The sequence below is a fragment of the Aquarana catesbeiana genome, linkage group LG03 (assembly GCF_042186555.1).
Source record: "Aquarana catesbeiana isolate 2022-GZ linkage group LG03, ASM4218655v1, whole genome shotgun sequence".
In the NCBI taxonomy this organism is placed as follows: domain Eukaryota; kingdom Metazoa; phylum Chordata; class Amphibia; order Anura; family Ranidae; genus Aquarana; species Aquarana catesbeiana.
In genome coordinates, this window is record NC_133326.1 from 605,655,547 (window position 1) to 605,683,025 (window position 27,479).

At 43.9% G+C, this 27,479-nt stretch overlaps 1 protein-coding gene across 3 annotated transcripts in view; it reads left to right on the forward strand.

Moving 5' to 3' along the window:
- Positions 1-1,831: 1,831 nt before the first annotated feature.
- The window catches only part of GCK (glucokinase), a 62,132-nt gene continuing 36,484 nt past the window's right edge, over positions 1,832-27,479 (forward strand). For 2 of the 3 annotated variants that reach the window (XR_012243006.1, XM_073622187.1), the window contains exons 1-2: positions 1,832-2,426; positions 25,637-25,799. Coding sequence is in view for 2 of the 3 variants with exons in the window: in XM_073622187.1 (XP_073478288.1) it covers positions 2,403-2,426; positions 25,637-25,799 (187 nt within the window). In the remaining variant the exon portion in view is untranslated. The remainder of the gene's footprint in view (positions 2,427-25,636; positions 25,800-27,479) is intronic. The other variant, XM_073622189.1, reaches the window with a different exon arrangement.

Consider the following 27,479-nt stretch of genomic DNA (forward strand, 5'->3'; position numbering starts at 1 on the left):
AGATGGACTGAGCCAAATGCAGGACAATCTTAGAAGAAACCCTGTTAGAGTCTGCAAAAAACTTGGGCAGAGGTTCACCTTCCAGCAGTACAACAACCCTAAACGTACAGCCAGAGCTACAATATAATGGTTTAGATCAAAGCATATTCATGTGTTAGAATGGCCCAGTCAAAGTCCAGACCCAAATCCAATTGAGAATCTGTGGGAAGACTTGAAAATTGCTGTTCACAGATACTCTCCATCCAATCTGACAGAGCTTGAGCTATTTTGCAAAGAAGAATGGCAAAAATGTCACTCTCTAGAAGTGCAAAGCTGGTAGAGACACACCAAAAAAGACTTGCAGCTGTAATTGCAGCGAAAGGTGGTTCTACAAAGTATTGACTCAGGGGGGCTGAATACAAATGCACGCCACACTTTTCACATATTTATTTGTAAAAAATTTTGAATTCCATTTATCATTCTCCTCCCACTTCACAATAATGTGTCACTTTGTGTTGGTCTATCACATAAAATCCCAATAAAATACATTTACATTTTTGGTTGTAGTTTGACAAAATATTGAAAATTTCAAGGGGTATGAATACTTGTTCAAGGCACTGTATAGCGCTGCCGATTTATGGAGCACTTTACATATATATTGTACATTCACATCAGTCCCTGCCCTCAAGGAGCTTACAATCTAAGGTTATTAACTGTAAGGTTACTACTAGGGCCAATTTAGACAGGAGCCAATTAACCTACCAGCATGTCTTTGGAGTGTGGGAGGAAACCGGAGTACCCAGGGGAAACCCACGCAGACACGGGGAGAACATGCAAACTCCAGGCAGGTAGTGTCATGGTTGGGATTCAAACCAAGACCCAAGTGCTGCTGGTCGGAAATGTTAACCACTTAGCCACTGTGCTGCCGACACCTTTTTTTCCTGCCATCTTCTTGCCGGTCCAATTAAATCACCAGAATTTCTTCCTTTTCTGGAGCGAGGAGAGGGTAAGTGAATATTGGCACTATATTTTTTTATGCAGGAGTGGGGGATCTTATACATTAAAAAATACAAGAGTTTGACCTTAATTTATGATTTTGCATTGGGAAACATCTTGGTTTAGGATGGCCATAGGGTGCACAAAAGTGGAAGCACTGATTTGCTGTAATAGTAGTGATCTCTGGCAGTCTTAGGTAACATGTCCCCAGTTTCTTACTGTCCTCTATAGACTAATATATCTTCAGTCTCCAACCATTGCAGGGGAATGTCCTTAGTCTCTGAACTTCTTTTGTAGGATGTCCACAGTCTCAAAATATCTCTTGTAGCATATATGCAATCTTTAGACATATCCTGTTGTATGTCCGCAGTCTCTGACAATCCCCTACAGCATATTCCCGATTTCTTACCATGACTGTGGCATGTTCATAGCCTCTGATCAGCTCCTGCAGGATGTCCCAGTCTTTGGCAACAACATCTATGATTAACATTATGTGTGGCCTTATAGTGATGTCAGAAAGCAACACACTTGAATCCCCCTATATTACTGCCCGAGGTGAGAGTTTGAACTACTAGTTGATGCAGCATTGACAAAGCATGTGCGTTACTCAAAACTAAGCAAGAATCTCCCTCAGTTTCTCATTTCCAGCAAAGTTCACATGTAAAGTCTATGTATTTCTCAATCTGTGATCCTACAGGAGGGGGGGGGGGGGTGTGTGTTACATAAATGTATATACGTGTGTGGGTTATGCTGTGTGCTCAGCATTTCTCAAAGGCTCAAAGGGAAGGACACATCTCCTATTAACTGCAGAAGTTATTGATTAACAAAGATCAGGTTCCCGAATGAATTAGTTGGGAATATCTAAGAAGGGCAGCAGGTTCATTCACACATTCATCTTTCCACATGGGTCCTGCATTCTCCTTTTGGTATTATGATCATGCAATTTGTATTTCTAATGCATTTGTTTTATAATATTTTAACACAGATTGCATTCACTTACTCCAATTATTGTCACTGGATTGAATTTTTCTCCAAATCTGACACCTGATGACCTTTTCTCTCCCCCCCTGTCTTTTCTGCCCTTTAAATTACATCATACATTGAATCTTTATCAAGTTGAACTGTGGGCTACTCACAACTAGTAGTGATAGGCTGGCATTTTGCAGCAGAAGAGACAACACAGAATCAAATGACCCTGGAGTTACACAAAGTAAACTACACGCAGTCACATTATGGATCGTAAATGGACAGGGCTTAACTAATACATCCTGGATGGACTGATTAATATGAGACACTAAATGTTACCAACACTTTGTATGAAGCACACACACAGAGCACTCTTCAGACAAGAAAAGCTACTTTGTATACACAGTGGAAACTGGTGTCACATACCTGAGTATCCTGGTTGACCTCCCTGCTTGGAAGACATGGAAAAAGAACTGAATCCCGATGTAAGTTTTGGATAAGATTTAGTAAGAAACCAGTGGGGATGGAGTAGGGTAGGGGAACAATATTCTGTGACCTGTCTGATGTAGGATCCTTTTGTTCATTTGATATAACTTGTATAACACCAGGTGTAATACATTGTATATTCAATAATGTCTTGCTCTGTTATTTTATATTACAATCACACAATGCATGTGCCATTGAAAGTTTTTTGTTATTATTAGTGTTTTGTTATAAATACTAAAATGTAAATCCAAAAAATAATTTTTAGTATGCGTTTCATGATGTCACGCTATACAATTGTTTTTTATGAATCTGTTCCTTGACTGGAGATCCTTCCAGTGATAACACTTCCTATTGCAGATTGACACCGCTAAGCTACTGTTTTCACAATTAGTAGCAGTGTTGTCGGTCTGCCATGTGCATTGCACTGCTTTGCTTGGCTCTTGAGCTGCCTATCCGGTCTATTAGACAGCTTAATGGCCAACTGATAAAGCTAGCATGGCAGACTGACAACGCTGCTGCTGATTGTGAAGCAGTGACTAATGCCGTGTACACACGATCTAACTTTACGGCATACTTGGTCCGGCGTACCATATTTCGTCGGACAATTCGATCAGCGGACTTTGTTTTATCAAAAGTTTGACGGACTTAGATTTGAAACATGTTTCAAATCTATCCGACGGATTCGAGTCCGGTCGAAAAGTCCGCTCGTCTGTATGCTAGTCTGACGGACAAAAACCGACGCTAGGGTAGCTATTGGCTACTGGTTATGAACTTCCTTGTTTTAGTCCGGTCGTACGTCCTCACGTACGAATCCATCGGACTTTGGTTGATCGTGTGTAGGCAAGTCCATTCATTCAGAAAGTCCGTCGTAAAGTCCGTCGAAAAGTCCGCCGGGCAAAGTATGCCTTAAAGTCCGCTCGTGTGTACGCGGCATTAGTGTTGCCAGTCTGTAACAGGAAGTGCTGTCACTGCCAGGATTCCTAGATAAGACACTTTGCAACAGATTAAAAAAAGAAAACAGCTGCTTAAAAAAAACTGTATAGAGTGAGTGCCAAACATACTGAAAAAAATATTTTTGAGTCGCATACACAGTAAAGTAAACCCATCATATCTCAGGGCAATTTGTACTGTATTGAAATTAGAAAAAAAGAGTACATTCGGAAAAAAATACTTTTCAAAGATCTGAGCAGATCCAAAGATATAAGCTACAGAATATAAATGCAAATTCCAACGTTTTGTAGAAAGACCTACTGTATTACAGGAGCTGCTTCACCCTAACACACTCAGCTGAGCTTCTTTTAGGCATATACGAGGGGGTGCTGATGTTATGGAAATGATTAAGAGCTACAATCGAGCTCAAGGTTATCTGCTGCTGTCTCTAATTTGAAAAGTGTAGATATGCATGCATATAAAAGTAAACACACTGAGACACGCTCAGTTTCGTTACTGTTACACTTCTCCTTTATTCAAGGCGGTGTTAATGTTTTATACACACAAATACGTCATTGCTATGTCAGTCTAATAGGTACATCTCATTGGTCAAGATAGAAAAGAAGATGGATAATTTTCATAACGAGGTTTGGCTCTCTTTGTTCTTATCTCCAGTTCCGCGTTCTTCTGTGTGTGGGAGGTAGGGGGTACACGCCATTTTGAGAAAATATAGGAACAGAGCAAATCTGTATACTTATATAATGAGTAAGGAGAAAAATATGTATGCACATAAGAAAATAGACATTTTCAGATTACTATTATTATTATCTACATCACATTCCTTCACAATCCCCCCTAAAATGACTATTTTCTCTTTTCTGTCCCTAATACTAAAGGTCCTACTTTTTTAGCCTGGCCCTTCTCCTCAGCAACTCTTTTAGGCTGTATATAGAATTGGGCAGCAACTGTTCACTTCCCTCCTCGATACAGCTGGAGAGGTGCAGTCAGGCGCTATCTATCCCTATAACCCTATAGGATTGTGAGATTATGGACAGGGAGTGACTGTAGAGGAGTGAAGGGTTTGTCATCTTCCATCATAAGGAGGTCCTCTTCTTCTTGGTGGAGAAATGTAGGTGTGCTATTGTCTACAGCCTTGCTCATTAACTTTTTTACAAAAGGTAGAATACAGCATATAATCAGGGCTAAAAGGACCAGGATTATTAATACCGTTACCCGTATCTGGGCGAGCACCTTCTGCCACCCACTCATCCAGCTAAAATATTGGTCCCATGGGTCTGTGATACCTGAGTTCTTCTTCAACTCTAGTGACAGATCTTCTAATTTCTTTATAGCTAAAGTAACCTTACCATTTGGGCCAGTATTATCAGGAATGTATGTACAACAGGTTCCCGGTTTTTCCTATGATTTTACAAAACACCTCCTTTCCCCACTAGCACCATGTCTAAGGCCATCAGGTCCTGGAATGTCATGTAGGAAGTGGGGGCTAGCTGGTCAGCAATTCCCTGGAGGGCGTCTTTAGAGTAATTTACAAATCTCTGTTGGTTATAATATGTGTAGTGTCAGGTCACCTAGAGGCTGGGTGACAGATGCACACCGTTGGGATCAGGAGTGCACCGCAAGGTAGTAGACCCTACGGCTGACTGCTGCGGATTGTACCCTGGGAGGTTCAGGAATCAGGTCTACTGGATCACTGACACAGATCCCACTGGGAGCTAGAGCATAGATTCCCCAGGGCGCGGAGTCTAAGAGCCAGCAGGTGTTCACCAGAGCCTCTAGTGGTGAGGATGGACTGCGCTGCAGTCTGGCTCCAGGTCGCGGCCCCCAGGGTCTCACAGCTCACGCTCACGGTAGACTACAGGAGCAGAGGAAGGAGGGAGCTGGCTGGAACATCAAGGTCGCAGGCAGACAGGGATGGCCGGGAACAGGCCAAAGTCGGTAACAGAAATCAGATGTAGGAAACATAGCAAGTACACACATAGGCTAACACACAGTGGTTGATCAGCACTGCTGGCTTGCAGTGCACAGGTTAATATAGGGTTCCCTGATAGGGCCTGGGGTGGGGCCATGCTTAGAGGGGAGGTTACAAAAGCAGTCAGGTGAGGGTCAGCTGGTCTCTAGAGATGAACACATGGAGACAGGTAAGCTGATCGACAAACTCTATTGCATAACCATGACATGTAGTTAATTCAATCTACATTCTTGCTGACAGTTGTTATGGGGATCAAAGACTCAAAACCAGCTTTTACCTGATCCCTGCCTTTAAACTCATCAGGGACCCCCCTTGTAACCCCTATGACATGTATGTATACATGAGGATCAAAGCTTCCGGAGAGAGCTGCTCGCTTCCTCCTCTGACTGTGTGCTGGGTCAGTGCATGTATCAGGGGTATCTTTGGTTAGGATATGGGGGCTTTCTATTTTCATCTTTTTTGTCTAATGCACTCTGTGGTCGCCCAGTCTGGCCCTGTGTTCCAACCCACTGGCCCCCACAGAAACCACAACTCTGTCCCCAGTAACTGTCTGTGTGGCATACATATATGTCCTTACCGTCAGGGATATCACTGTACCAATGGCATCACCATGAAGGGTCAAACGGACAAGGTACTATGTCACAGTAATCTAAGGTAAAGGTGGTCACATGTGTACCTGAAGAGTTACACCAAAACATAATTATGTTATCATTTTTGTGATGGCCACCTCCTGGGCCCCTCCCCCCTAGATCAAACAGAAAAAGGATATGCAGCACCCGAAAACACGCTCTCCTGCAGTGATAAGCGTGCATTCAGGTGTTCTTCCTGGCCAACTTGACTGAGGTGGCTGTGGTCAGCAAAACTTGGAATGGACCATCATAACTTGGCTCAAGGATCTCCAGACAGTAGTTGGTGTGTTCCTGTATCTGATTCAGGATCTGGAATGGAAGAAAACACCTGGACATGCATTCAGGTTAATTCTCGTGATAATGTGGTTACATAATTAGTCAACACATCAGACTGCAACTGTAACTGTTGTGGAAAGTAACAACCAAGTCTGGGGGCTGAACCAAACAAAATTTCATAAGGGGATAGGGCATGTTTCCCCTGGGGGTGTGTCTGACACTGAACAGGGCAATGGGCTAACTGTCTGGCCAACTCATGTTAGTCTCTTGGGCCATCTTTAACATCCTGTTTTTAGTGTCCCATTCATCCTTTCTACCTTCCCGCTACTTTGAGGGTGGTATGGGATGTGTAGTGCCAACTGAACCCCCAGTGCTGCCCAAATCTCTTTAGTAAGGGTTGTTGTTAGGGCTGGTCCCTGATCTCTCAATATCACCTCTGGGACCCCAAATCTACATACTATCTCACTCAGTAGTTTCTTAGCTGTGGTCCTGGCAGTCGTGACCACTTCCACTAGGGCGTTTTCAAATCTGTCACTTCTTGGCACTTGAGAATGATCAATTTGCATCCTCTGGAATGGGGTATAGGGCTTTTGCCAGGTGCTTCTTCTGTGCATTCTGGGTTACATTTGGTGCAGATAATGCATGATCTGCAGAAGCTGTCGGTCAGTGGAGTAACTCTTGGTGCAACACTTGTTGATAAGAGAGTTCATAAAAGTCTTTGTCAAGTGGGCAGCTCCATGTGCCCATTGCACCACGGCTGGGTACATACTCCTGGGTAGACAAGGCTTCTTGTTGCACTCGAATAGTCCATTTCTGAGAGTTGTTCCTCTCCGTTTCCAGCTTTCCTTCTTATCCGGACTTGCTGTTTCCTGTAGTTCTTTTAGATAAACTCTGTCCACTGGGAAAGTCTGTAAGGTAAGCACGGGGTGGTCTTCTTCTACCACCCTGCTGTCCACTTCCCGCGGACCACCAGCTGTCTGTTTGGCAGCTGTATTGGCTCGATGATTGCCTTAAGCTTCTTTTGAGTTCATTTTGTCGTGTGCTTTTACTCAGAATAGTCACTTGGGTTGGGAGAAGCAAGGCATCAATCAAGTTTTCACAGGTGTTCCTGCAGCCATCAGGAATCCTCTGTCCTAGATAACACCATAATCATGGGCAATGCTGAAAGCATATCTTGAGTTCATATGAATGTTGGCTCTTTTTCCCTCTGCCCATTTACGTGCTGTAGTAAGTGCTTACAGCTCTGCATCCTGTGTAGACATCACCGGTGGTAAGGCTTCAACTTGTAGAACAGTGTTTTCAGTGGTGACCGCGTGTCCTGTGCGGTCACGGGGGTGACAAGTCAAGACTCTACTCCTCCTCCTCCTTTCCCCCCTCGAGAAGTGGAAGAAGGGTGGTAGGGTTCAGTGTTTGACAACTTAATAGAGTAATGCTGTCCAGTAGGAGGGAACACAGGAGTCTCAAGTGTCTGGTAGTGGACAAGTGTTTCGGCTGGATCTTGGTTGAATATGGCAACAACGTCATGGGGAACAAGCAGAACGAGGCAGTGTCCGAGGACCAAGTTCAAAGTTTTGTCAAGCAAAGCTTGTGTAGCAAATCCAGCTCGGAGACACAATAGGCCTCCTCTTGCTACCGCATCCAGCAGACAGGAATAATATCCTATGGGGCGTAGGCTGATGCCGTGTGATTGGGTGAGTACACCTGCAGCATGTCCCAGACGTTCGGATACAAAGAGCTTGAGCGTTTTGTCGTAGGCTGGGAGCCCTAGCGCCGGGGGTGGCGCACTCAAGGGTTTCAAACTTTAGATATTTCTTCAGGAGACATCTGGAAGGGTCTGATTGCAGAGCATCAGTAGGAAGGCTTCTGGAATCCATGCTCTGCACTAGGAAATTAGTCCAAGGAAAATGACAGGTGTTGAGCACCACTGCAATTTGGGCTTTGAGGCTCTGCAGCCCTGGTTGGCAAGATAGCACAACAGGCTTTCTGAGGTGACTTCAACAGGGGGTAAGTCAGCTACACAAAGGAGAAGGTCATCAACATGTTGGAAGAGAATCACTTCCGGGTGTTCCTTTTGTCATGTGTCAAGGATGATAGCCATAGCTTTTGCAAACTGGCTTGGAAAGTTCTGTGCCCCTTGTGGCACAACTGTTTAGGTATGTTGCCGTTTCTTTCCGTGGATGAATGCGAAAAGGTACCAGCAGAAGGGGTGAGGGTGGACACTGAAGAAAACGTTTGTAAGGTCCACCTCTGTGAGGTATTTTGCAGTCAAAGGCATCCACAGTAGGTACCTGGTTCTCTTTTTAGGATCCTCTTCTTGGGGTTATTGTGGTTTCCGGGGCAATGAAGCGCCCTCTTTTAGCTTGACTGAAACTGGTGGCACCTTTAAGTTACCGTTGTCTCCCGGTCCTGTGGACCATAGGCACGCAGGGATTCTGTCAAGTACTTCCTGCAGTATTGAACTTGAAGTTTTTTTTTCTTCATTAAGTGTCATCAGGAGAGGCAGAGAACACAAAGCAGATGAGTCTTCTAAAGATAGGGGAGTATGTAACTTCACCCCCCTTCAGGCGTGTCCTGATTGAGGCCTGTAGTCTGGACAACACATCAGCTCCTAGTAGATTCAAGGGACATGTAGAGGACACCACAAATCTGGCAAACAAATCAGGAAGTGGACTGGAGCGGGGCACCCCATCCATTCCTACGCAGGAAACATCAATAGTGGAAAGGAAAGAATTATTAGGCAGATTCACCACCCTCAACACACTTTTGGCTGCACCCCTGTCCATCTCTGGGACATCTTGGGGCTCTGCATTCTTTTTTGAAGTGACCCCGTTTCCCACAGTTGTAACAGGTGATCCTTTCCCTGGTATTGGGCAGTGGTGGTGGACTAGTGTAGGCGGGATCTTCGTCATGGGTTACCATGAGGGGCGTTGGTTTTTTATCTTTTTGATTTTCTATACCTCTGGTCACCAACAATAAATCAGACATTTTCATTGAATGGTATTCAGGGCGGGCCACCATCAGGCCTTTTCTGATATCCTCTCTGAGCCCTGAAACAAAAGCAGTTGATAACATGTGTGTGTGTGCCTTTTATGAGTCTAGCATGATACTTCTTCACAGACTCCCCTTTATCTTGGGTAATATCTTGGATTGTGGTCTTCTGATCCGTCAACTTCTCCTTTGCCCAGTCGTGGAGTTGTGCACAGAACTCCACGCCTGAGGTGTAGGAAGTGGCACTTGTCAGGCAGGCATCATTGAAGGCCATCTGCATGACTGGCCAAAAGACATATCCTGCTTTGATTTGGCATAGGCTGATCAAGTCTCTCCAGGCAGCTGAGTAAGTTTCTTGTATTTGCACTATCCTGTGGTAGAAGGGAATTGGCTGCTTCTCTGGGTCAGGCAGACTTGTCACTAAGGCCGCTGCTTGTGATAGAGTAAAAGCGACATACATCACTGGTGCCCCTTCTGGTAACCGAGACTGTTGTTGGGGCGAGGGCTGACAAGAGGCACTGTTCTTTACGGTTGCCAGCATGTGTTTGAGATCCTCTCGGAACTGAGAGTCTGGAGCCGGATTGGGGGTTAAATCAGTGGGTGGCCTTGCTGCCTGCTGTCGGGCTTCCCACTCAGATGCTTCTTCATCATTAACATATCCAGCCTGGGAATGTGATGCTCCCGTATTGGGGAAGACAGGTGTGTGGTATGAACCATCTTGGTTTAAAACAGGGAGGGCTGGGTACAGGCTGTTTAAGCTTACTGGGTGTACCAAGATGGCCGCCGGCAGGAAGTGCACTGGACTGGGTAGAAAGTGAAGGCATGGGTGCACTAAGATGGCCGCCGGGCTGAGTTGTCACAGTGGGTTGTGCTTGGGTGGTGAGAAAGGAGTGGTTGTTAGACGGAGGGCAGTGCTGTCCCTCCCCTCCTTTGTTTCAGGTTCCAACATATTATCAGTTTTGTGATAAACATACATAATACAATCGCCATCTTTCTTAACTTCCTTTATCCAATTTTCTTTACATACATAATACAATCGCCATCTTTCTTAACTTCCTTTATCCAATATCACTTTCTGTTTCTCGGCTAACGGCTTGAGAGGGGAATACATACAACCAAGGAGTTAATATTTTTCTCAGCGTTCTTATCAGCAAATTCCTTCGGTGGGAGCTCATAAGACTAATGTACGGTTAATCTCAGAACAAGAACAAACACATTAGGGGTAGTGAGGAGCAACGGCCCGCGACCCAACAGATCTCCCGGGCAGCCCCCCTCCGACTTTAACCAGTCCCCACCCCCTCTCGTGTATATAGCAAACAATAAACCACAAATACAATCACGACAGGACATTACACCTGCCACTCTCTGAACCGTAAAGCCTCAGCAGGCTAAGATAAACGCAAGGGCAGACCACCCTGCAAAAATAAACCCGTTTATAGACGTTTTTCTACAGCTCTACACCAAGAGGCCGACAACTCTTCTTGGGGTGAGTCCTCTGTAACGCTTTCAGACTGCAAAGCCAGCAGCTGAGATAACTCTCAAAGGTTCCTTGAACCTAGAGTACACCTGTCTATAAACGACTGCTACAAAAAAACTATCTCACTCCAGAGGCCAACAGCTCGTCTGGAGATGAGACCATACATTCACGCATGTAGCACTTTTAGACTGCTGAGTTTCGTAACCCAAAGAATGACAGACAGTGAACAAAAAATACAGTCAGCAGAAACCCATTGGCAGGTTCGTTAAACAACCTCAGGCGAGGAAATACCTGCCTCTAAGACAGTCTCAGCATACCGACAGAATCCAGCCGTCAACCGAAAGATAAGAGAGTCGTACAGTGGTAAGAATATAAATCAACTCACCGGTACTGTTAGGGCTGCGCAAACCCCACTCTCATTAATCAGTTAACGCCCGAATGCTTGTCGCGGTATAACTTCGACCGTAGCCTGAGGTCCCGGGTTTCGGCACCAACTGTTATGGAAATGATTAAGAGCTACAATCGAGCTCAAGGTTATCTGCTGCTGTCTCTAATTTGAAAAGTGTAGATATGCATGCATATAAAAGTAAACACACTGAGACACGCTCAGTTTCGTTACTGTTACACTTCTCCTTTATTCAAGGCGGTGTTAATGTTTTATACACACAAATACGTCATTGCTATGTCAGTCTAATAGGTACATCTCATTGGTCAAGATAGAAAAGAAGATGGATAATTTTCATAACGAGGTTTGGCTCTCTTTGTTCTTATCTCCAGTTCCGCGTTCTTCTGTGTGTGGGAGGTAGGGGGTACACGCCATTTTGAGAAAATATAGGAACAGAGCAAATCTGTATACTTATATAATGAGTAAGGAGAAAAATATGTATGCACATAAGAAAATAGACATTTTCAGATTACTATTATTATTATCTACATCACATTCCTTCACACTGATAAGTATTGGGCCTTACCCAGAAAAAATTGAGCTAGGAAGCTGTAACTGCCACACTATTCTACATATTCCTGCAGGAAGTCCATGCACTTGCAACATCTGTCCTGCAGCTTCTTAAGTCCCTGCAAATAAAATTCTTCCAACTGCTGGTGTAACCATTCATTTGCAGCATTAGTTACCTCCAGAAAACTCCCAAAAGGGAGTGTTCTGGGAGAAGGAGCCAGCAAGGTGGATTATTATTATTATTATACATGATTTATATAGCGCCAACAGTTTATGCAGCACTTTACAATGAAGAGGGGGGACAGCACAATTACAGTATAGTTCAATACAGAAGGGACAGGAGGGCCCTGCTCGTAGAGCTTACATTCTAAAGGGAGGGAGTGGTGGTACAAAAGGTAATAGATGCGGGGAATGATCTGATGGGGGTGGCTCGGGGGACAGTTGTTAGGTGGCTGTGGGATAGGCTTCCCTGAATAAGTGAGTTTGCAGGGATCTCCTAAAGGTGAACAGGTTAGGGGCTGATCAGACATACTGGGGCAGGGAGTTCCAGAGGATGGGAGAGGCACTGGAGAAGTCCTGAAGGCGAGCATGGGAGGAGGTAACAAGGGAGCTAGAGAGCAGGAGGTCCAGGGATGAGCGTGAGGGAACGATTTGGGCGATATCTGCAGATGAGGTTGGTGATGTAGCTGGGGGCGATGTTGTGGATGGCCTTGTATATTGTGGTTAGCATTTTGAATTTTATACGGTGGGGTAGGGGAAGCCAGTAAAGGGATTGGCAGAGAGGAGCAGCAGTCACGGATCAGTTAGTGAGGTGTATTAGTCTAGCAGCAGCATTCATAATAGACTATAGGGGGGATAGCCTGCATAAGGGTAGGCCATTAAGGAGAGAGTTGCAGTAGTCAAGGTGGGAAATAATCAAGGAGTAAAGAGGTTGCTTTGTGGTGTCATTAGCCAGGAAGGGTCGAATTCTGGAGATGTTGCGGAGGTTAGGGCAGCAGGATTTAGCCAGTGGTTGGATGTGGGGGCTGAAGGAGAGGTCAGAGTCAAGGATTACACCTTGGCATGTGTGAAGGGACCAATGGTTGCGCTGTTGATCTTAATGGTAAAGTCATGGGGGGATCGGGAAGGAGGAAATATAACAAGCTCAGTTTTAAAAAGATCGAGCTTGAGAAAGTTGTGTGACATCCATACCGATATATCATTCAGTAAGTTTGAGATCCATGAGGAGATCGAGGGGGTGAGTTGAGGAGTGGAGAGATAGATCTGGGTGTCGTCGGTAGAGTTGGTATTGGAAGCCATGGGAGGTTATCAACTGGCCCAGGGAAGAGGTATAGAGCAAGAATAGGAGGGGCCCAAGGACGGAGCCTTGGGGTACCCCAACAGAAAGAGAAAGAGGAGCGGAGGAGATGGGGTTGTAGGTGACACTGAAAGTGCACTGAGATAGGTAGGAGGAGAACCAGGATAAAGCAGAATCATGGAGGCCAAGGAAGTGTAGTTTGCTGAGGAGGAGCAGGTGGTCAACTGTAACAAGACACTGGTCACCGCCCACACCCATAACTGGCCTTCACAGTAAGGAGCACATGGAGGGCATATACATACAAGAAAAAGACAATTCCATAGCTCAACTCACCAACCAGTCTGCTGACCAACCAAATTTACCTGTCTAACCGTATGTTAAAAGCAGGGGTTTAGTTAGCACACATTTGCAAACGCATGTGAAAGCTGCAAGGCCTCGTCAAGGCACCCTGTATTACTTGCAGTCCTAACACTAAATTTATAAGTGTCTCCACAGTGGAAGCACATGCATTGAATGGATAGGTGTGAGACAGGTGAGCCAGGAGGCCGCCCTAGCCCCCTTAAAGGGACAGGACACACACTGGACACCCAGCAGTAGCAGCAGAGGCGTCCAGTGTGTCCCCGACCCAAATATACAAACGGTAAGACACTGGTCACCGCCCACACCCATAACTGGCCTTCACAGTAAGGAGCACATGGAGGGCATATACATACAAGAAAAAGACAATTCCATAGCTCAACTCACCAACCAGTCTGCTGACCAACCAAATTTACCTGTCTAACCGTATGTTAAAAGCAGGGGTTTAGTTAGCACACATTTGCAAACGCATGTGAAAGCTGCAAGGCCTCGTCAAGGCACCCTGTATTACTTGCAGTCCTAACACTAAATTTATAAGTGTCTCCACAGTGGAAGCACATGCATTGAATGGATAGGTGTGAGACAGGTGAGCCAGGAGGCCGCCCTAGCCCCCTTAAAGGGACAGGACACACACTGGACACCCAGCAGTAGCAGCAGAGGCGTCCAGTGTGTCCCCGACCCAAATATACAAACGGTAACAAGACACTGGTCACCGCCCACACCCATAACTGGCCTTCACAGTAAGGAGCACATGGAGGGCATATACATACAAGAAAAAGACAATTCCATAGCTCAACTCACCAACCAGTCTGCTGACCAACCAAATTTACCTGTCTAACCGTATGTTAAAAGCAGGGGTTTAGTTAGCACACATTTGCAAACGCATGTGAAAGCTGCAAGGCCTCGTCAAGGCACCCTGTATTACTTGCAGTCCTAACACTAAATTTATAAGTGTCTCCACAGTGGAAGCACATGCATTGAATGGATAGGTGTGAGACAGGTGAGCCAGGAGGCCGCCCTAGCCCCCTTAAAGGGACAGGACACACACTGGACACCCAGCAGTAGCAGCAGAGGCGTCCAGTGTGTCTCCGACCCAAATATACAAACGGTAACAAGACACTGGTCACCGCCCACACCCATAACTGGCCTTCACAGTAAGGAGCACATGGAGGGCATATACATACAAGAAAAAGACAATTTTTCTTGTAGGTGGTCAACTGTGTCGAAGGCAGCAGAGAGGTCTAAGAGTATGAGTATGGAGTAATGGCCAATGGTTTTAGCAGTTAGTAGGTAATTGGTGAGTTTTAGTAGGGCAGATTCAGTGGAATGCTGTGGACAGAAGCCGGACTGTAGGGGGTCGAGAAGGTTGTTGTCCATGAGGTAGCGGCTCATTCGGTCATGGACATCGCTTTTGATGAGCTTGGAGGCAAACGGGAGCAGGGAGATGGGTCTTAAGTTATTAAAACACGTGGGGTCTAGTGAGGGTTTTTTAAGTATGGGGGTAACCAGTGCATGTTTGAACGGGGAAGAAAAGGTGCCGGGGAAGAGGGAGAGATTGAAGATGTGGGTTAGGGTGTTTAGGATAGAGCGGGAAGGTGGTTGCGATAATTGTGAGGGGACAGGGTCCAGGGGACAGGTGGTGAGGTGGGCCATGGAGAGGAGTTTATCAACTTCATCGGTGGTAACTGGGAAGAAGGAGGAGAGTATTGAGTGTGGTCTTGGACCTGATGTGTTGGGTACGGGAGGAAGTTGAATGCAGGATATCTCCTCGCGAATTGTGTCAATTTTGCTTTTGAAATGGTTGGCAATCTGTTAAGCAGTAAACAAGTTGGTGGGTGGGGGGGGGGCAGTGGGGGGTGAAGTAAGGAATTAAGGGTAGAAAAGAGTTGACGAGGTTTCGATGAGAGGGTTTTGATGTATTTGAGTGTTTGGGTTGAGTGTTGTAGTAGGTTTGTTTAGTAGTGTGGAGGCAGGAGTTGTATTTGAGAAGTGTAGATTTGTAAAGGGTAAAGTCTTGCAAGGATTTATACTTACGCCATGCTCACTCAAGAGCACAGCTGCCTCTCTTAAGACTTCTGGTGTCATCTGTTTGTCAGGGTTGTGGCAGATGGGGCCTGGTTCTGCATGTAGAAAGAGAAGCAAGTACATCTAGGGAGGATGTTGTAGATGGAAGTCGTTAGGTCTGGGCAGGACAGGGGTGCAATTTTGTCGTAAAGACCATCAGTAGCAGAATTAAGAAGGGAAGGGTTGAGGTTGCGAAGGTTTCTGCGGGTAGTGGTTTGTGGGTTGGTAGCAAGGGAGGTAGGAGACAAGGAGAGTGTGAAACGGATAAGGTTGTGATCAGAGAGAGGAAAGGGGGTGTCAGAGAGGTTGCAGGGAGTGCAGCGATGGGAGAATACATGGTCGAGAGTATTGCCGTTGGAGTGAGTGGTGGTTTGTGTCCATTGTGTTAGGTTAAAAGAGGAGGTTAGGTTGAGTACTTGAGAAATGGTTGCAGTATTAACATTGATTGGAATGTTAAAGTCACCTAGGATGATGGCAGGTACTTCAGAGGAGAGAAATAGGGTAGCCATGCAGAGAAGTCATCCAGAAAGCGCGACACTGGTCCAGGAGGCCGATAAATGACTGCGACCCTCAGACAAGCTGGAGATAAAAAGACAAATGCAGTGCACTTTGAAAGAGCAGGGGAAAAGAGAGGGAGGTGTGGGAAGAACCTGGAGGGTGCATTGTAGGGAGAGAAGTCCGATGCCACCTCCTATTCGTTCACTGGGTGGGTCTGGTGGAGTGAGTCCAGAGGAGGCCACTGTGAAACAGGGCAGCTGGAGAGGTAGTGTCAAATTCCTAGAGCCAGGTTTTCGGTAACAGCAAATAGATTAAGAGATTTGGAGAAGAAAAGGTCATTGACCGATGCAATTTTGTTGAAGACCGAGCGGGCATTCCAGAGTGCACATGAAAGAGGGGGGCTGACTTGTGGAATCAGGGGAATTGGGATGAGAAGGTGGGAGTTACGACTACTGTTGGAGGTAGACAGCCAATTTTGGGGGTGGAAATTGGGTGTGGGAGGGCTGGGTTTGGTGCGATGTCCCCAGACATTAGGAGTAGTAGGAGGGTGAGGGTGGGTAAGGCTGGAGTGGGATTTATAGGAGGGCAGATGCTGTAGTGGAGTGGAAGTGGTGATACTGCGTGGGCTTAGAACGAGCAGGAAGTGATAAGTGCAGTAATATTGAGTGGGCAGAAGAGAGGGCGATATGTACAGGTTGCGGATTGTAGAAGGGGGGGGGGGGGGTAAAGAAACAAGAGTTTGAGGAGAGAGGACTTTAGAGATTAGTGTGAGCATGTTGGAGGGTGGTGAGAGGGGAATAGAAGGAAGGCTGAGGAAAGTTAGAGGATGAAGGGGAACTTCCTGTAAAATAGGTGTGGAACACTAATTTATGTACTTTTTTGTAGCAGTGCCTTAGTCAAAGTGCCCGTGTACAAGTGCCAAACACTTGTCGCCGGAGTGACACTTTGCGCAAGGAGTGGCCAGCCCAAACCCTCGCCAGCTGTCCCAAGAAATGAACTACAATTATACTGGGATGGTGTGGGGGGAAGATTCACAATTATTCAATTAGGAGCTGATAAAACCAGGCATGGGGGGGGGGTTACAACTTGCCTGGACAGAGTGCATTGCAGGAGGGGGCAACAGGATAAGGTTAAATGTTTGATCCAGGGCAGCGTAATACAAAATAAGTGACACTTTCAAAAATAGGCAAACAAGCAAGTATAGACAGCAGTTTCAAATGCTTAGTAAGGCAGAATTAGAGTTCAGTTAGGCAATGTAGTCCAGTGTTTAAGAGAAGAGTGGAGTCTGTGCAGTTACCAGAGGGTATGAAGAGTCAGGCGGAAATCGCAGACAGGTAGAGCATGGGGCATCACTTGTTTTTTGTTAAGTGGATTGGGTTTATAAAACAAAAAACACTGTAGAACTGGTTATAGATGGAGCAATTTTCTTTCCTGCAGCCACAGGTTGCAGGAAAGAAAATCACTCGATTCCCCCATCAACAAAGTCAGTGTTGATGGGGGAATCCCTCCCGAGGGGCCATTGTGGTCTCCTGGCAGGGGGAGCTGTCCCTGCTGGGAGGACACAGCGATTACTGCTAGCGGTTATAACATCATATAAGATTTCAATAGCTCCCTGGGCCCAATGAGAGAAGTCCATCAGCTCCCCCATCCATGCTAGGAACCCTCGTTGCTCAGAAGTCACTGCTCCAGGGACTGTAGAATATCTGTGTATGTTTGATAGGTTTGTGCAATATGAAGTTATCCATATTATCCAAGTATATTTCAGTTTATGGCAGCAGGAGGAGTCTCACTCATACCTCTATGTTCTGCATCTGCAAATAAATGAAAATAGGAATAATAGACACCATCACAATGGCTGTGGCCTTTGGGCAGATCTAATTGCTGGAGTCCCATTGCAAACCAGTGGGTGAGTCTGCCAGCCAAAACTGAGATATTAGTTTTAGTTGAAGTGAAATTTGAATATGAAGTAAAAACGTATTGATGGTTTTTAAACCGTGTATCAGTAGATTTTCTCCTAGGTGTTGTCCTTGGCACAGCTCCACGTTTTCTCCTAACAGCCAACTGACAGCAATTGGCATGCCCTCTCTCCTCCATCTGGTTCTGTAAACAGTCCTTCAACTACATGTCATCTGTTTCCTATTATCTGATACTGAGTATAGTAAGGAGGCTATGACACTTGGCAAATGTAGCATTGATGCAGCTGCAAAGAGCGATCACTTTGCTAAAAGAACTAGAATTCCTCATCTGGATAGGAAGCCCTTTAAAATGTGCCTCAAAACCCCAGTGGAGAAGGACTTAGTTTACTTTTGTCCCAAAACTGAACTGCAGTTTTGTTGCTCATTATTCAGAATTTTCACCTTAGGCATTCAATGTAACTAGCGGTTTCACAGAAGTAATAAACATGATTTCCTTTATATAACTTATGAGGGTGTATATTCATAAAGCTGAGCTTGCACTTAGCATATATCACATTTGTGCACCATTTGGAGGTTGTATGTTCACCCAGTAGTGTCTGGGCACCACAAACTTCTCACCAGAAAGCTGCTACTGCTTCAGATCTGGATGTTTGCAGCCAGCATTGTAATCATGTCAAAAACCATTGTGGGTTAGAAGAGCCACAAAGCCTAAGCATTCTCTACTACATGGTATGCTTTAGCATGCACACAGTCACACGGTAATCTTATTGTCCAAAGCTGGAACTTATGGTCTCAACTCCTACAGCTGCAGAGTCATATACAGCCACTCTGCCTGCCCCTCCCCTTCTCCTGTCCAATCATAGAGCACTTTGTGTTATGTAAACCAATTTACAAAATACAAAGCCTTCTGTAAATGGGCAGCAGAGGAGAGGAGATGGGCTGGCAGAGCTGCTGCTGTATGACAAGGTCGTATCTCTCCTGTCAGAGCACCAGCTGTGTAGTGATAGCTGTATGCCTGGCAGTCAGTAAAACGGTCAGATGTAAATTAAGGTCCAGGAGGTGGCATTCACCTTATTTGTGTTAAATCATAATAAGCCAGCAGATTTAGCAAAATGGCTAAATTCCTGCAATTCAGCTTAAACAAGCCTTTTGTGCCCCAGATTGATAAAATAACTGGTGTTCCAAATGACAGGAGGAAGAGTGTAATTTCCTTTTTATTCCAGGCTGTACATTGTGGTGGGGCTGGATTGTGCATCCATGTTGTTACAATGGTATAATGTAAAAGGGGTTTTGTATGAAGGTCTGAGGCATCACAGTGCTGTGATATCAGCATATATATAAATTGTCCACAAATATATTAGCTTTGTTGAGAAGGGTAGTACCACTACCAGTACCACTGTATGAGGAGGTGAGTTGCCATCTAGATAAAGGAAGGCCCGTGGACGTGGTGTACCTGGATTTTGCAAAAGCATTTGACACAGTTCCCCATAAACGTGTACTGTACAAAATAAGGTCCGTTGGCATGGACCATAGGGTGAGTACATGGATTGAAAACTGGCTACAAGGGCGAGTTCAGAGGGTGGTGATAAATGGGGAGTACTCAGAATGGTCAGGGGTGGGTAGTGGGGTTCCCCAGGGTTCTGTGCTGGGACCAATCCTATTTAATTTGTTTATAAACGACGTGGAGGATGGGATAAACAGTTCAATCTCTGTATTTGCAGACAATACTAAGCTAAGCAGGGCAATAACTTCTCCGCAGGATGTGGAAACCTTGCAAAAAGACCTGAACAAATTAATGGGGTGGGCGACTACATGGCAAATGAGGTTCAATGTAGAAAAATGTAAAATAATGCATTTGGGTGGCAAAAATATGAATGCAATCTATACACTGGGGGGAGAACCTCTGGGGGAATCTAGGATGGAAAAGGACCTGGGGGTCCTAGTGGATGATAGGCTCAGCAATGGCATGCAATGCCAAGCTGCTGTTAATAAAGCAAACAGAATATTGGCATGCATTAAAAGGGGGATCAACTCCAGAGATAAAACGATAATTCTCCCGCTCTACAAGACTCTGGTCCGGCCGCACCTGGAGTATGCTGTCCAGTTCTGGGCACCAGTCCTCAGGAGGGATGTACAGGAAATGGAGCTAGTACAAAGAAGGGCAACAAAGCTAATAAAGTGTCTGCAGGATCTTAGTTATGAGGAAAGGTTGCGAGCACTGAACTTATTCTCTCTGGAGAAGAGACGCTTGAGAGGGGATATGATTTCAAATTACAAATACTGTACTGGTGACCCCACAATAGGGATAAAACTTTTTCGCAGAAGAGAGTTTAATAAGACTCGTGGCCACTCATTACAATTAGAAGAAAAGAGGTTTAACCTTAAACTACGTAGAGGGTTCTTTACTGTAAGAGCGGCAAGGATGTGGAATTCCCTTCCACAGGTGGTGGTCTCAGCGGGGAGCATTGATAGCTTCAAGAAACTATTAGATAATCACCTGAATGACCGCAACATACAGGGATATGTAATGTAATACTGACACATAATCACACACTTAGGTTGGACTTGATGGACTTGTGTCTTTTTTCAACCTCACCTACTATGTAACTATGTAACTATGTAACTACAACCACCATAGTGAAGGGAATTTAAAGGGCAGTCAGCATCCTGAAATAAAAATTGGCCTAACCACCTATAAAATACCAGGGACTTTCTGTTGCATTCAAGTACCTGTTTAAATCTATAAATTGATCCTTGTGTACAGTGGGACTACCCTTTAATTGTAAGCTTAGAATGTACACGGGGCCATGTCACTTAACTTTCAAATACCTGAGCCTCCACTGACCACTGCCATTTTGGAAATTTACATTCCAGAGACAGGTTTGTACATGAAATCTACACCAACAACTTCTCTTGTGGATGAGATATGAATTATAAAACAGTGGTAAACCCAAATTATATGACGTATGACTTGTCTTGATAGAGACGTCCACAATTCAAAATGCGGACGACCTACTCCTCTTTCTTAATGACGCAGGACCATCACTTAAGGGGGCCCTACAGGTCCTCAATTCTTTCTCCGCATTTACAGGCCTTAAAGTAAACTGGGAAAAGTCACTTCTATTTCCTATAGACTTTGCGGCTCGTGCTACTGCCGATACGGATACCCCCCTAAGATGGGTGGAGCATTTTAAATATCTAGGGGTGGTGGTTTCTAGACAGATTTCAGACTATATATCCCTAAATTTAACACCTGTGATCCAGGAGACTCAACAACGGCTGAAGGCATGGGAGTCATTACCCCTTTCATTGTTAGGACGCATAAATTTAATAAAAATGAATGTATTAACTAAATTCACATATTTATTTCGACACTCTCCCCAGTGGATCCCTAAATCTTTCTTTGCAAGGCTACATCGTATTTTTTCAGCATTCATATGGAGATCAAAGCCCCCTAGGTATAGCTGGGCGACATTGGTACGCCCAACCTCCCAAGGTGGCCTGGCATGTCCAGATTTCCATAAATATTACTTGGCTTCTCAGCTAGTAACTACGGCCTGGTGGCTTAACCCAGATACCTCAAATTCTGCTACTCAGGTAGAAGCAGCAGTGCTGGGATCCCTAGAGGCGCTGAAATTTTTGATCTTTCGGGGCCCTCGTGCTCCATATTCATTGACACCATCTATGCTTACCACGCTACGTGTATGGGGAGAGGGCCTCAAAATTGAACGAGATCCCCTACAGGCAATATCACCTAATGCCCCCCTCTGGTTAAATCCCACTCTGGAGCATTTCTGTTCACTACTCGACCCCTATGCTTGGACTAATTTTAAGATAAAAACAGTGACACAGATCATTTTGGATAAATCTTTGATTTCTTTTTCCCAACTAATCTCCGACTTCAATATCCCTCAGTCGTATTATTTTCGTTTCCTTCAACTCTCCCATGCCTTCAGCTGTCAATTCTCTGGCCCTCCTCTACAACTAGTCCAATCTGCCTTAGAGAAGCTTCTTAGGTTGGATTGCACAAAGAATGCTGCATCTAAATTGTATCTTCACTTAACAACTGCCTCTCTCCCTGAGTTAGAGAAATTAAGATCAAAATGGTCTAAGGATATCCCTGAACTTAATGAGGATGATTGGGATAATATATGGGACTCTCCCTTCAACTCTCTCGTCTCCTTGAGAGACAGACTTTTTCAGTTTAAGATAGTCCACAGGGCATATTACACCCCCCATATATTAAATAAAATTAATTCAGACTCTGCTCCTGGTTGTTGGCGATGTGGGGAGATTCCTGGAGACTTTACCCATATTTTCTGGACTTGTCCAGCTATCGTAAGGTATTGGGAAGAAATACTAGCTTTTATATTCAAAATAACATATATCCCAATGCAACGATCAATGCCAATATGTATTCTAGGTCTGATAGAGCAATTTATCTCTACGACAGCAGGGTGTACTTTGGTGGGGCTGCTTTTGTTCTATGCTCGTAAAGCTATAGCTCTCAGCTGGAAGAAAACCACCCCCCCATCGCTGACTTTGTGGAAACAACTCATTAATAATAGCTTACCATTATACAAAGAAACATATATAAATAGGGGTTGTCTCCTCAAATATGAAAAGGTTTGGTCCAAATGGCTCACGGACCCCTCTACAGCCTCAATAGCCTCCTAGAGGAATATGACTCTTTGTAATCTCTCCATTAGTTATTGGGCTCTAGGTGTATATATGTAACACGGGATAACACCTTTCTTTAAAATTAAACTGGCATAGGAACCAGGTATGACCAATGTATGTATGTATGCGTGTTTTTTTTGTTCTTTATGTATATAGTTTCTTTAATTGAAGCAAGTATTCATTTTTGTTTGTTGTCTGTTTTTTTGAAAATTAATAAAAACGTATATTTAAAAAGAGGGAAAAAAAAAAAAACAATTCAAAATGTAGCTGTATTTAGAGTTATCTTGATTTCACTATGTACATTTAATAAAAGCATCTGTAAAGGCACGAGGAGCCTGCAAAAAAAAAAAATGCTCCTGATCGGAAGAGGCGCCCATAGTAATAAGCCTCTGCAGATGGGACCACTGGTGGTCTTTTTTTCACAGATTCCTCTTGCACTTACTGATTCCTTTTACCCACCTGAGAACCCCACAGAGAACTTAGGATGGGAACTCCCAAGGTATAAAGAGCAATCCTTGATACTGCATGGAGACAAGGTTTTCTTGGATTGTTGCGTTTTTCCATCCTTTTGGGCAATTGCGGCCTCAACAGATGTAAGTAATTTTTTAACTCTCCTCTTCACATTGTGGAACTTTTTGAAGCAATTCACTAAATTATAGGACTCTCCCGCCTCCCTCTTTTCTTTTCCGATGGACACTTTGAGCTACACCAAAGACTCCTAGCCAGTCCTTTGGGCCATGGTTGTCCACCGTGCCCTAGACTTCATTTAATGAAATAACAATTTTATATATACACAAGATATCCTCAATGCTAATTTTGTATACTGAACTTTGGTTCTGATGAGAACCGAAATACCTGCATAGGTCAATATTAGTATATGGCCTTAAAAGTATAAATATGAGAGCTAAAAGACATGGGATGAGATTTAATCTTCACTTGCAGAGAATTATTTGAGGCTCCTTGACCAGTCTGAACCAAGGGGCTCCACAGGGACACAGGGTTCAGATGGAAGACTGACAAAGCTTCTTGCAGGCAACAGGCTAGCTCTCCTGTTACCTTTTAAATGCTTTGGTTCACTGTTCTCACTGTTTGATTTGAGTCCTCTGTACCAATTCCTTAGAACACCTGACTGTAATATATACATTTTGTGTTTGCCAATGTGTTTGCAGACTGTGCTGTGTCAATAGAGAAAAGTGGAGTGACAGCTCTTATGTAAGAGCTTTTGCTGTGGCCACATATACTTGTATTAAAGAGAAAATAAACACAGTTACATAACAGTATAGGCTGTAATAAATATATATATAACTTTGTTCAGGGGCCGTGTGTTAATCCTTTGTGTCCATTGATATTGGTTATATACGACAGCTTGTGATCCCCTCAGCATATTCCTCTTTCAAAAAACCATAGTGTAATTAATATACTTCTCAATGCCCTCTCCTCCACAATGGAATGTCTTGCAATGTCATTTTTGGTGGCTCTCACCTGTACTGTTAATCTGTATCCCTTGATTTTTCCTATAATCATCTGTATTTCTTTATTTTTTTTTTAATTATTTGATCGTGAAATCCGCATCCAATTCGCAATAGCATGAACCCAGCCTAAATACCTGTTTCAGTTTATTTTCATCCTTTTTACATCTTACTGCTGCTGATCTCCTGCAGCCTCTTTGCATCCGTATTTTGTCCACATGCTCTCTGGAGATGGCTACATGGCATTTCTCAGGGGTTACTGATGGTGACAAGAGTGGGCCATGCCAATGTAATGTTTGTAGAAATAGTCATTTGTTGTCTTCATGAAATGTCCCTCTGACAGTTGATGATTGAAAAGCACTGCAGAAAGGGAACAGAGCTCAGTAACATTATACCTGGAAGGACCTTCATGGCAAGATCACTAGGGATTATTTTAAAGGGTAACTCCACTTTCATGGAAAAAAATAGCAAATAGAAAAAATAAAATAATATAGCATATACAATTGCAACTCAAGTATTATTGTAATTGAATGCTATTAAAATAACCATTCCTTTTCATTCTGCAGCTCTGTAATTTTCTGTAAAGTGCCAAGCAATATGGATACCTAGAGGTGTTTTGTAACACAGAATGTGTACAGAATGTCCCCCAGAAACATAATTTCCTGCTTGTGTGATTGGCTCATTGATTTTCCCAGAAGTCTACACTAAGATACAAGTCAGATATCAGGCATCCCCTGCAAAAAAAAAAAAAAATTTTGGTGAGGTACTCCCAATAGGATATCAGTCTAATTTCCCTTATTAGAGCCTTGCAGGTGCAGCAGCTGGCTGATAATTATGAAACCACTCCTATTAGATTCACTTACCACATGGAAAGACAAACACACAGGGATTTCTTCTGAATAACAAAAGGTAGGACTCTGCAACAAAGTTTGTTAAAATCCTTGGAATGTACAATGATCACCCAGAGGGGAATGTTTTTTTTCTCAGCAAAAGTGTCTTTAAAGCTACAGACTGAGAGAGTCTGAAAATGAGCTTTAAAATCTGAAAGCTTCTATAAAATTTTATTGATTGGTTTACATGTACTTTAAACCTCCGCTTTATGAGACAGAACATGTAACCAGACCTGTATTACACTGTGTTAAAAAAAAACTAAAGGCAAAACTTTTTCTGCGATCTGTGTCCCATTGGGGTTGATTTTCTTTGACTGCCTGTCCCATACGCATAACAGGAAGTGAGAGGAAATCCCTGCAAATTAAGGAAATCCTTTAGGGCCCCCCAAGTAACCAGAACTAGTGTCCCTATTGGAAGATTTACCCTCTATTCCTGTTCTGGGGACAACCCAAAATTTGGGCTTTTCTTTTATTTTCACTTTCAATGATCACAGTAAACAGGACAAATAGAGAAAGACACAAACAGCAATAGAAATTGACAGGGGTTCTAATCCATCTCCACTCTGTCCAAAACTAAAAAAAAAAAAAGTTTTGCCTTTCGGTATACTTTAAGTTATATTCAAAGTCAAACATATATACTGATAAGGATAATCATAACAGCGCATTTCTGGCACAGAGAAGGGTCAATGCAGGGGAGTATGTGTGACAGCATCACCTTTTTACACAGGTTACAGTATATGTTTATTGATTGATTTATTTTTTGACATTTTAATGTTATGTTTTTCTCTTTTAGGTGGAGCAGATGCTGGCGGAGTTCAGGCTTCATGAAGAAGACCTGCAGGTATTAATGGTCAGGCTGCAGGCAGAGATGGAGCGAGGCCTTCATCTGGAGACCAATGAAGAAGCTAGTGTGAAAATGCTGCCTACGTATGTACGATCTACACCTGATGGCTCCGGTGAGAAACCTAGGATAGTTCCACACAGAAGCTGCATACCAATGTCAATGCATAAATAAGTGCATGTATTAGCATGTAGAGTATATATCATGTACAATGACCTTGATTCAATGGAGCACTACATCTTATACCATGATATAGGAAACAGAAAGAAGGATGGCTAATCTGTGCTTAAAGGTGCCACATCCAATATATAAAGCGAAAAAAGAAGGGGTTCCCCTAAGTGGACTTTTTAGGCAACTGATAATGTTCTAATAAATATATGCAAGAGTAATATAATAACAATTTTATTTAAACATGATTAAAATAAAGTGAAACATTGATTCATTGATTTTTTACAGTACAATTCATTAATATCATCATAAATGAGGGATTTTTTGAAAAGACCTCCTTACACCCAACGCGTTTCGGGGTACGGTATAGTCCTTCTTCAGGGGTGTAGAGGAAGGAGGGATTCATATAGAGTTGAACGGTGAAATGATTTTCAATGTTTCATTGTAACAACATTAAAATTGCAGACCAATAACACGGAACCAATTTGCTGGTGGGGAGTGCTCTCTCAAGGCAAAAGGGCATCAAATATGTCTGAAACACAGACTAAATAATACTAGAACACCCAGGGGGCGGAGACTTCCCTGCAATCCTGGACAGCAGATGGCCAGAAGGATATACTGAGGCAGTATATGGAAATCCCTGCTAGTATGGAAAATTTTGCTGGTGAGGTTAACAACCAGATAAAGTCGGCAACTTGCTTGTAGGGAGGATAAAAAGCCGGCCGCACGTCCCAACACCCAGCAGATAAGTGGCATCATTAAGGCGTCATTCCATGCTGTTTGTTTTGTTTTAGCAACAACATAAGTGTCCATTCAAGTACAACATTCAAACATCCTCTTTCATATGGTGCATTCTTCATTTTATAAAGTGCTCCATGATTAGTGATACTTCAGTGCTTCACTCCACCACTGTGTGCCACCACCATACTGGAGAACTCACCAGACAACCATGACCCCCCACAATAGAATAAGTCCGTATGCACTTTTATCCCCCAAAGGATTAAACATCCAGGATGCACCACTTCTTCCTCACAGTATCATCAGGGTTACTATAAATTCAGAGGGGAGAAAGACTCTATGGCCCCTTTCACACGGGCGGATAGAATTGTGCTTTTAGCTGTGGACAGATGAAGTTATCTACTGCAGCTAAATTTACACAATGCTTTCCTATGGCCCCATGCACACACTGCGTTTAGTGATGGTTTCGTGATGGTTTCGTTACATGCGGTTTTGTGCAGATAGAAAAAATAAAGTTGATTGCGTCCAGGAATGATTTAGCACAGCTATCTGCACATAACTGCAGGTAATCGCAGTGTACTATTTCTCCTGCAGATAGCAGCGGTAACAAGGAAAGAAAAACAACAGGAAGTACATCAGAAATGGCAAGAATGTTCCAAACGCAGCTAAATGCAGCTAAATGCAGCCGCATGTAAACACACCTAAATGCAGCTAATCGCAATGTACAACTGCAAGTGAAAGCTGTGCCAGGATTCAGAATTTCAAAATAACAAAAACAAAACATGCTTCGAACAGCGGCAGAACAGCCTGTGTGAAAGGGGCCTAATAGTGTAAAACCTCTTTATTAACCTCTTTATTAAAGCGACTAATTAATTCATCAGTGATAAAA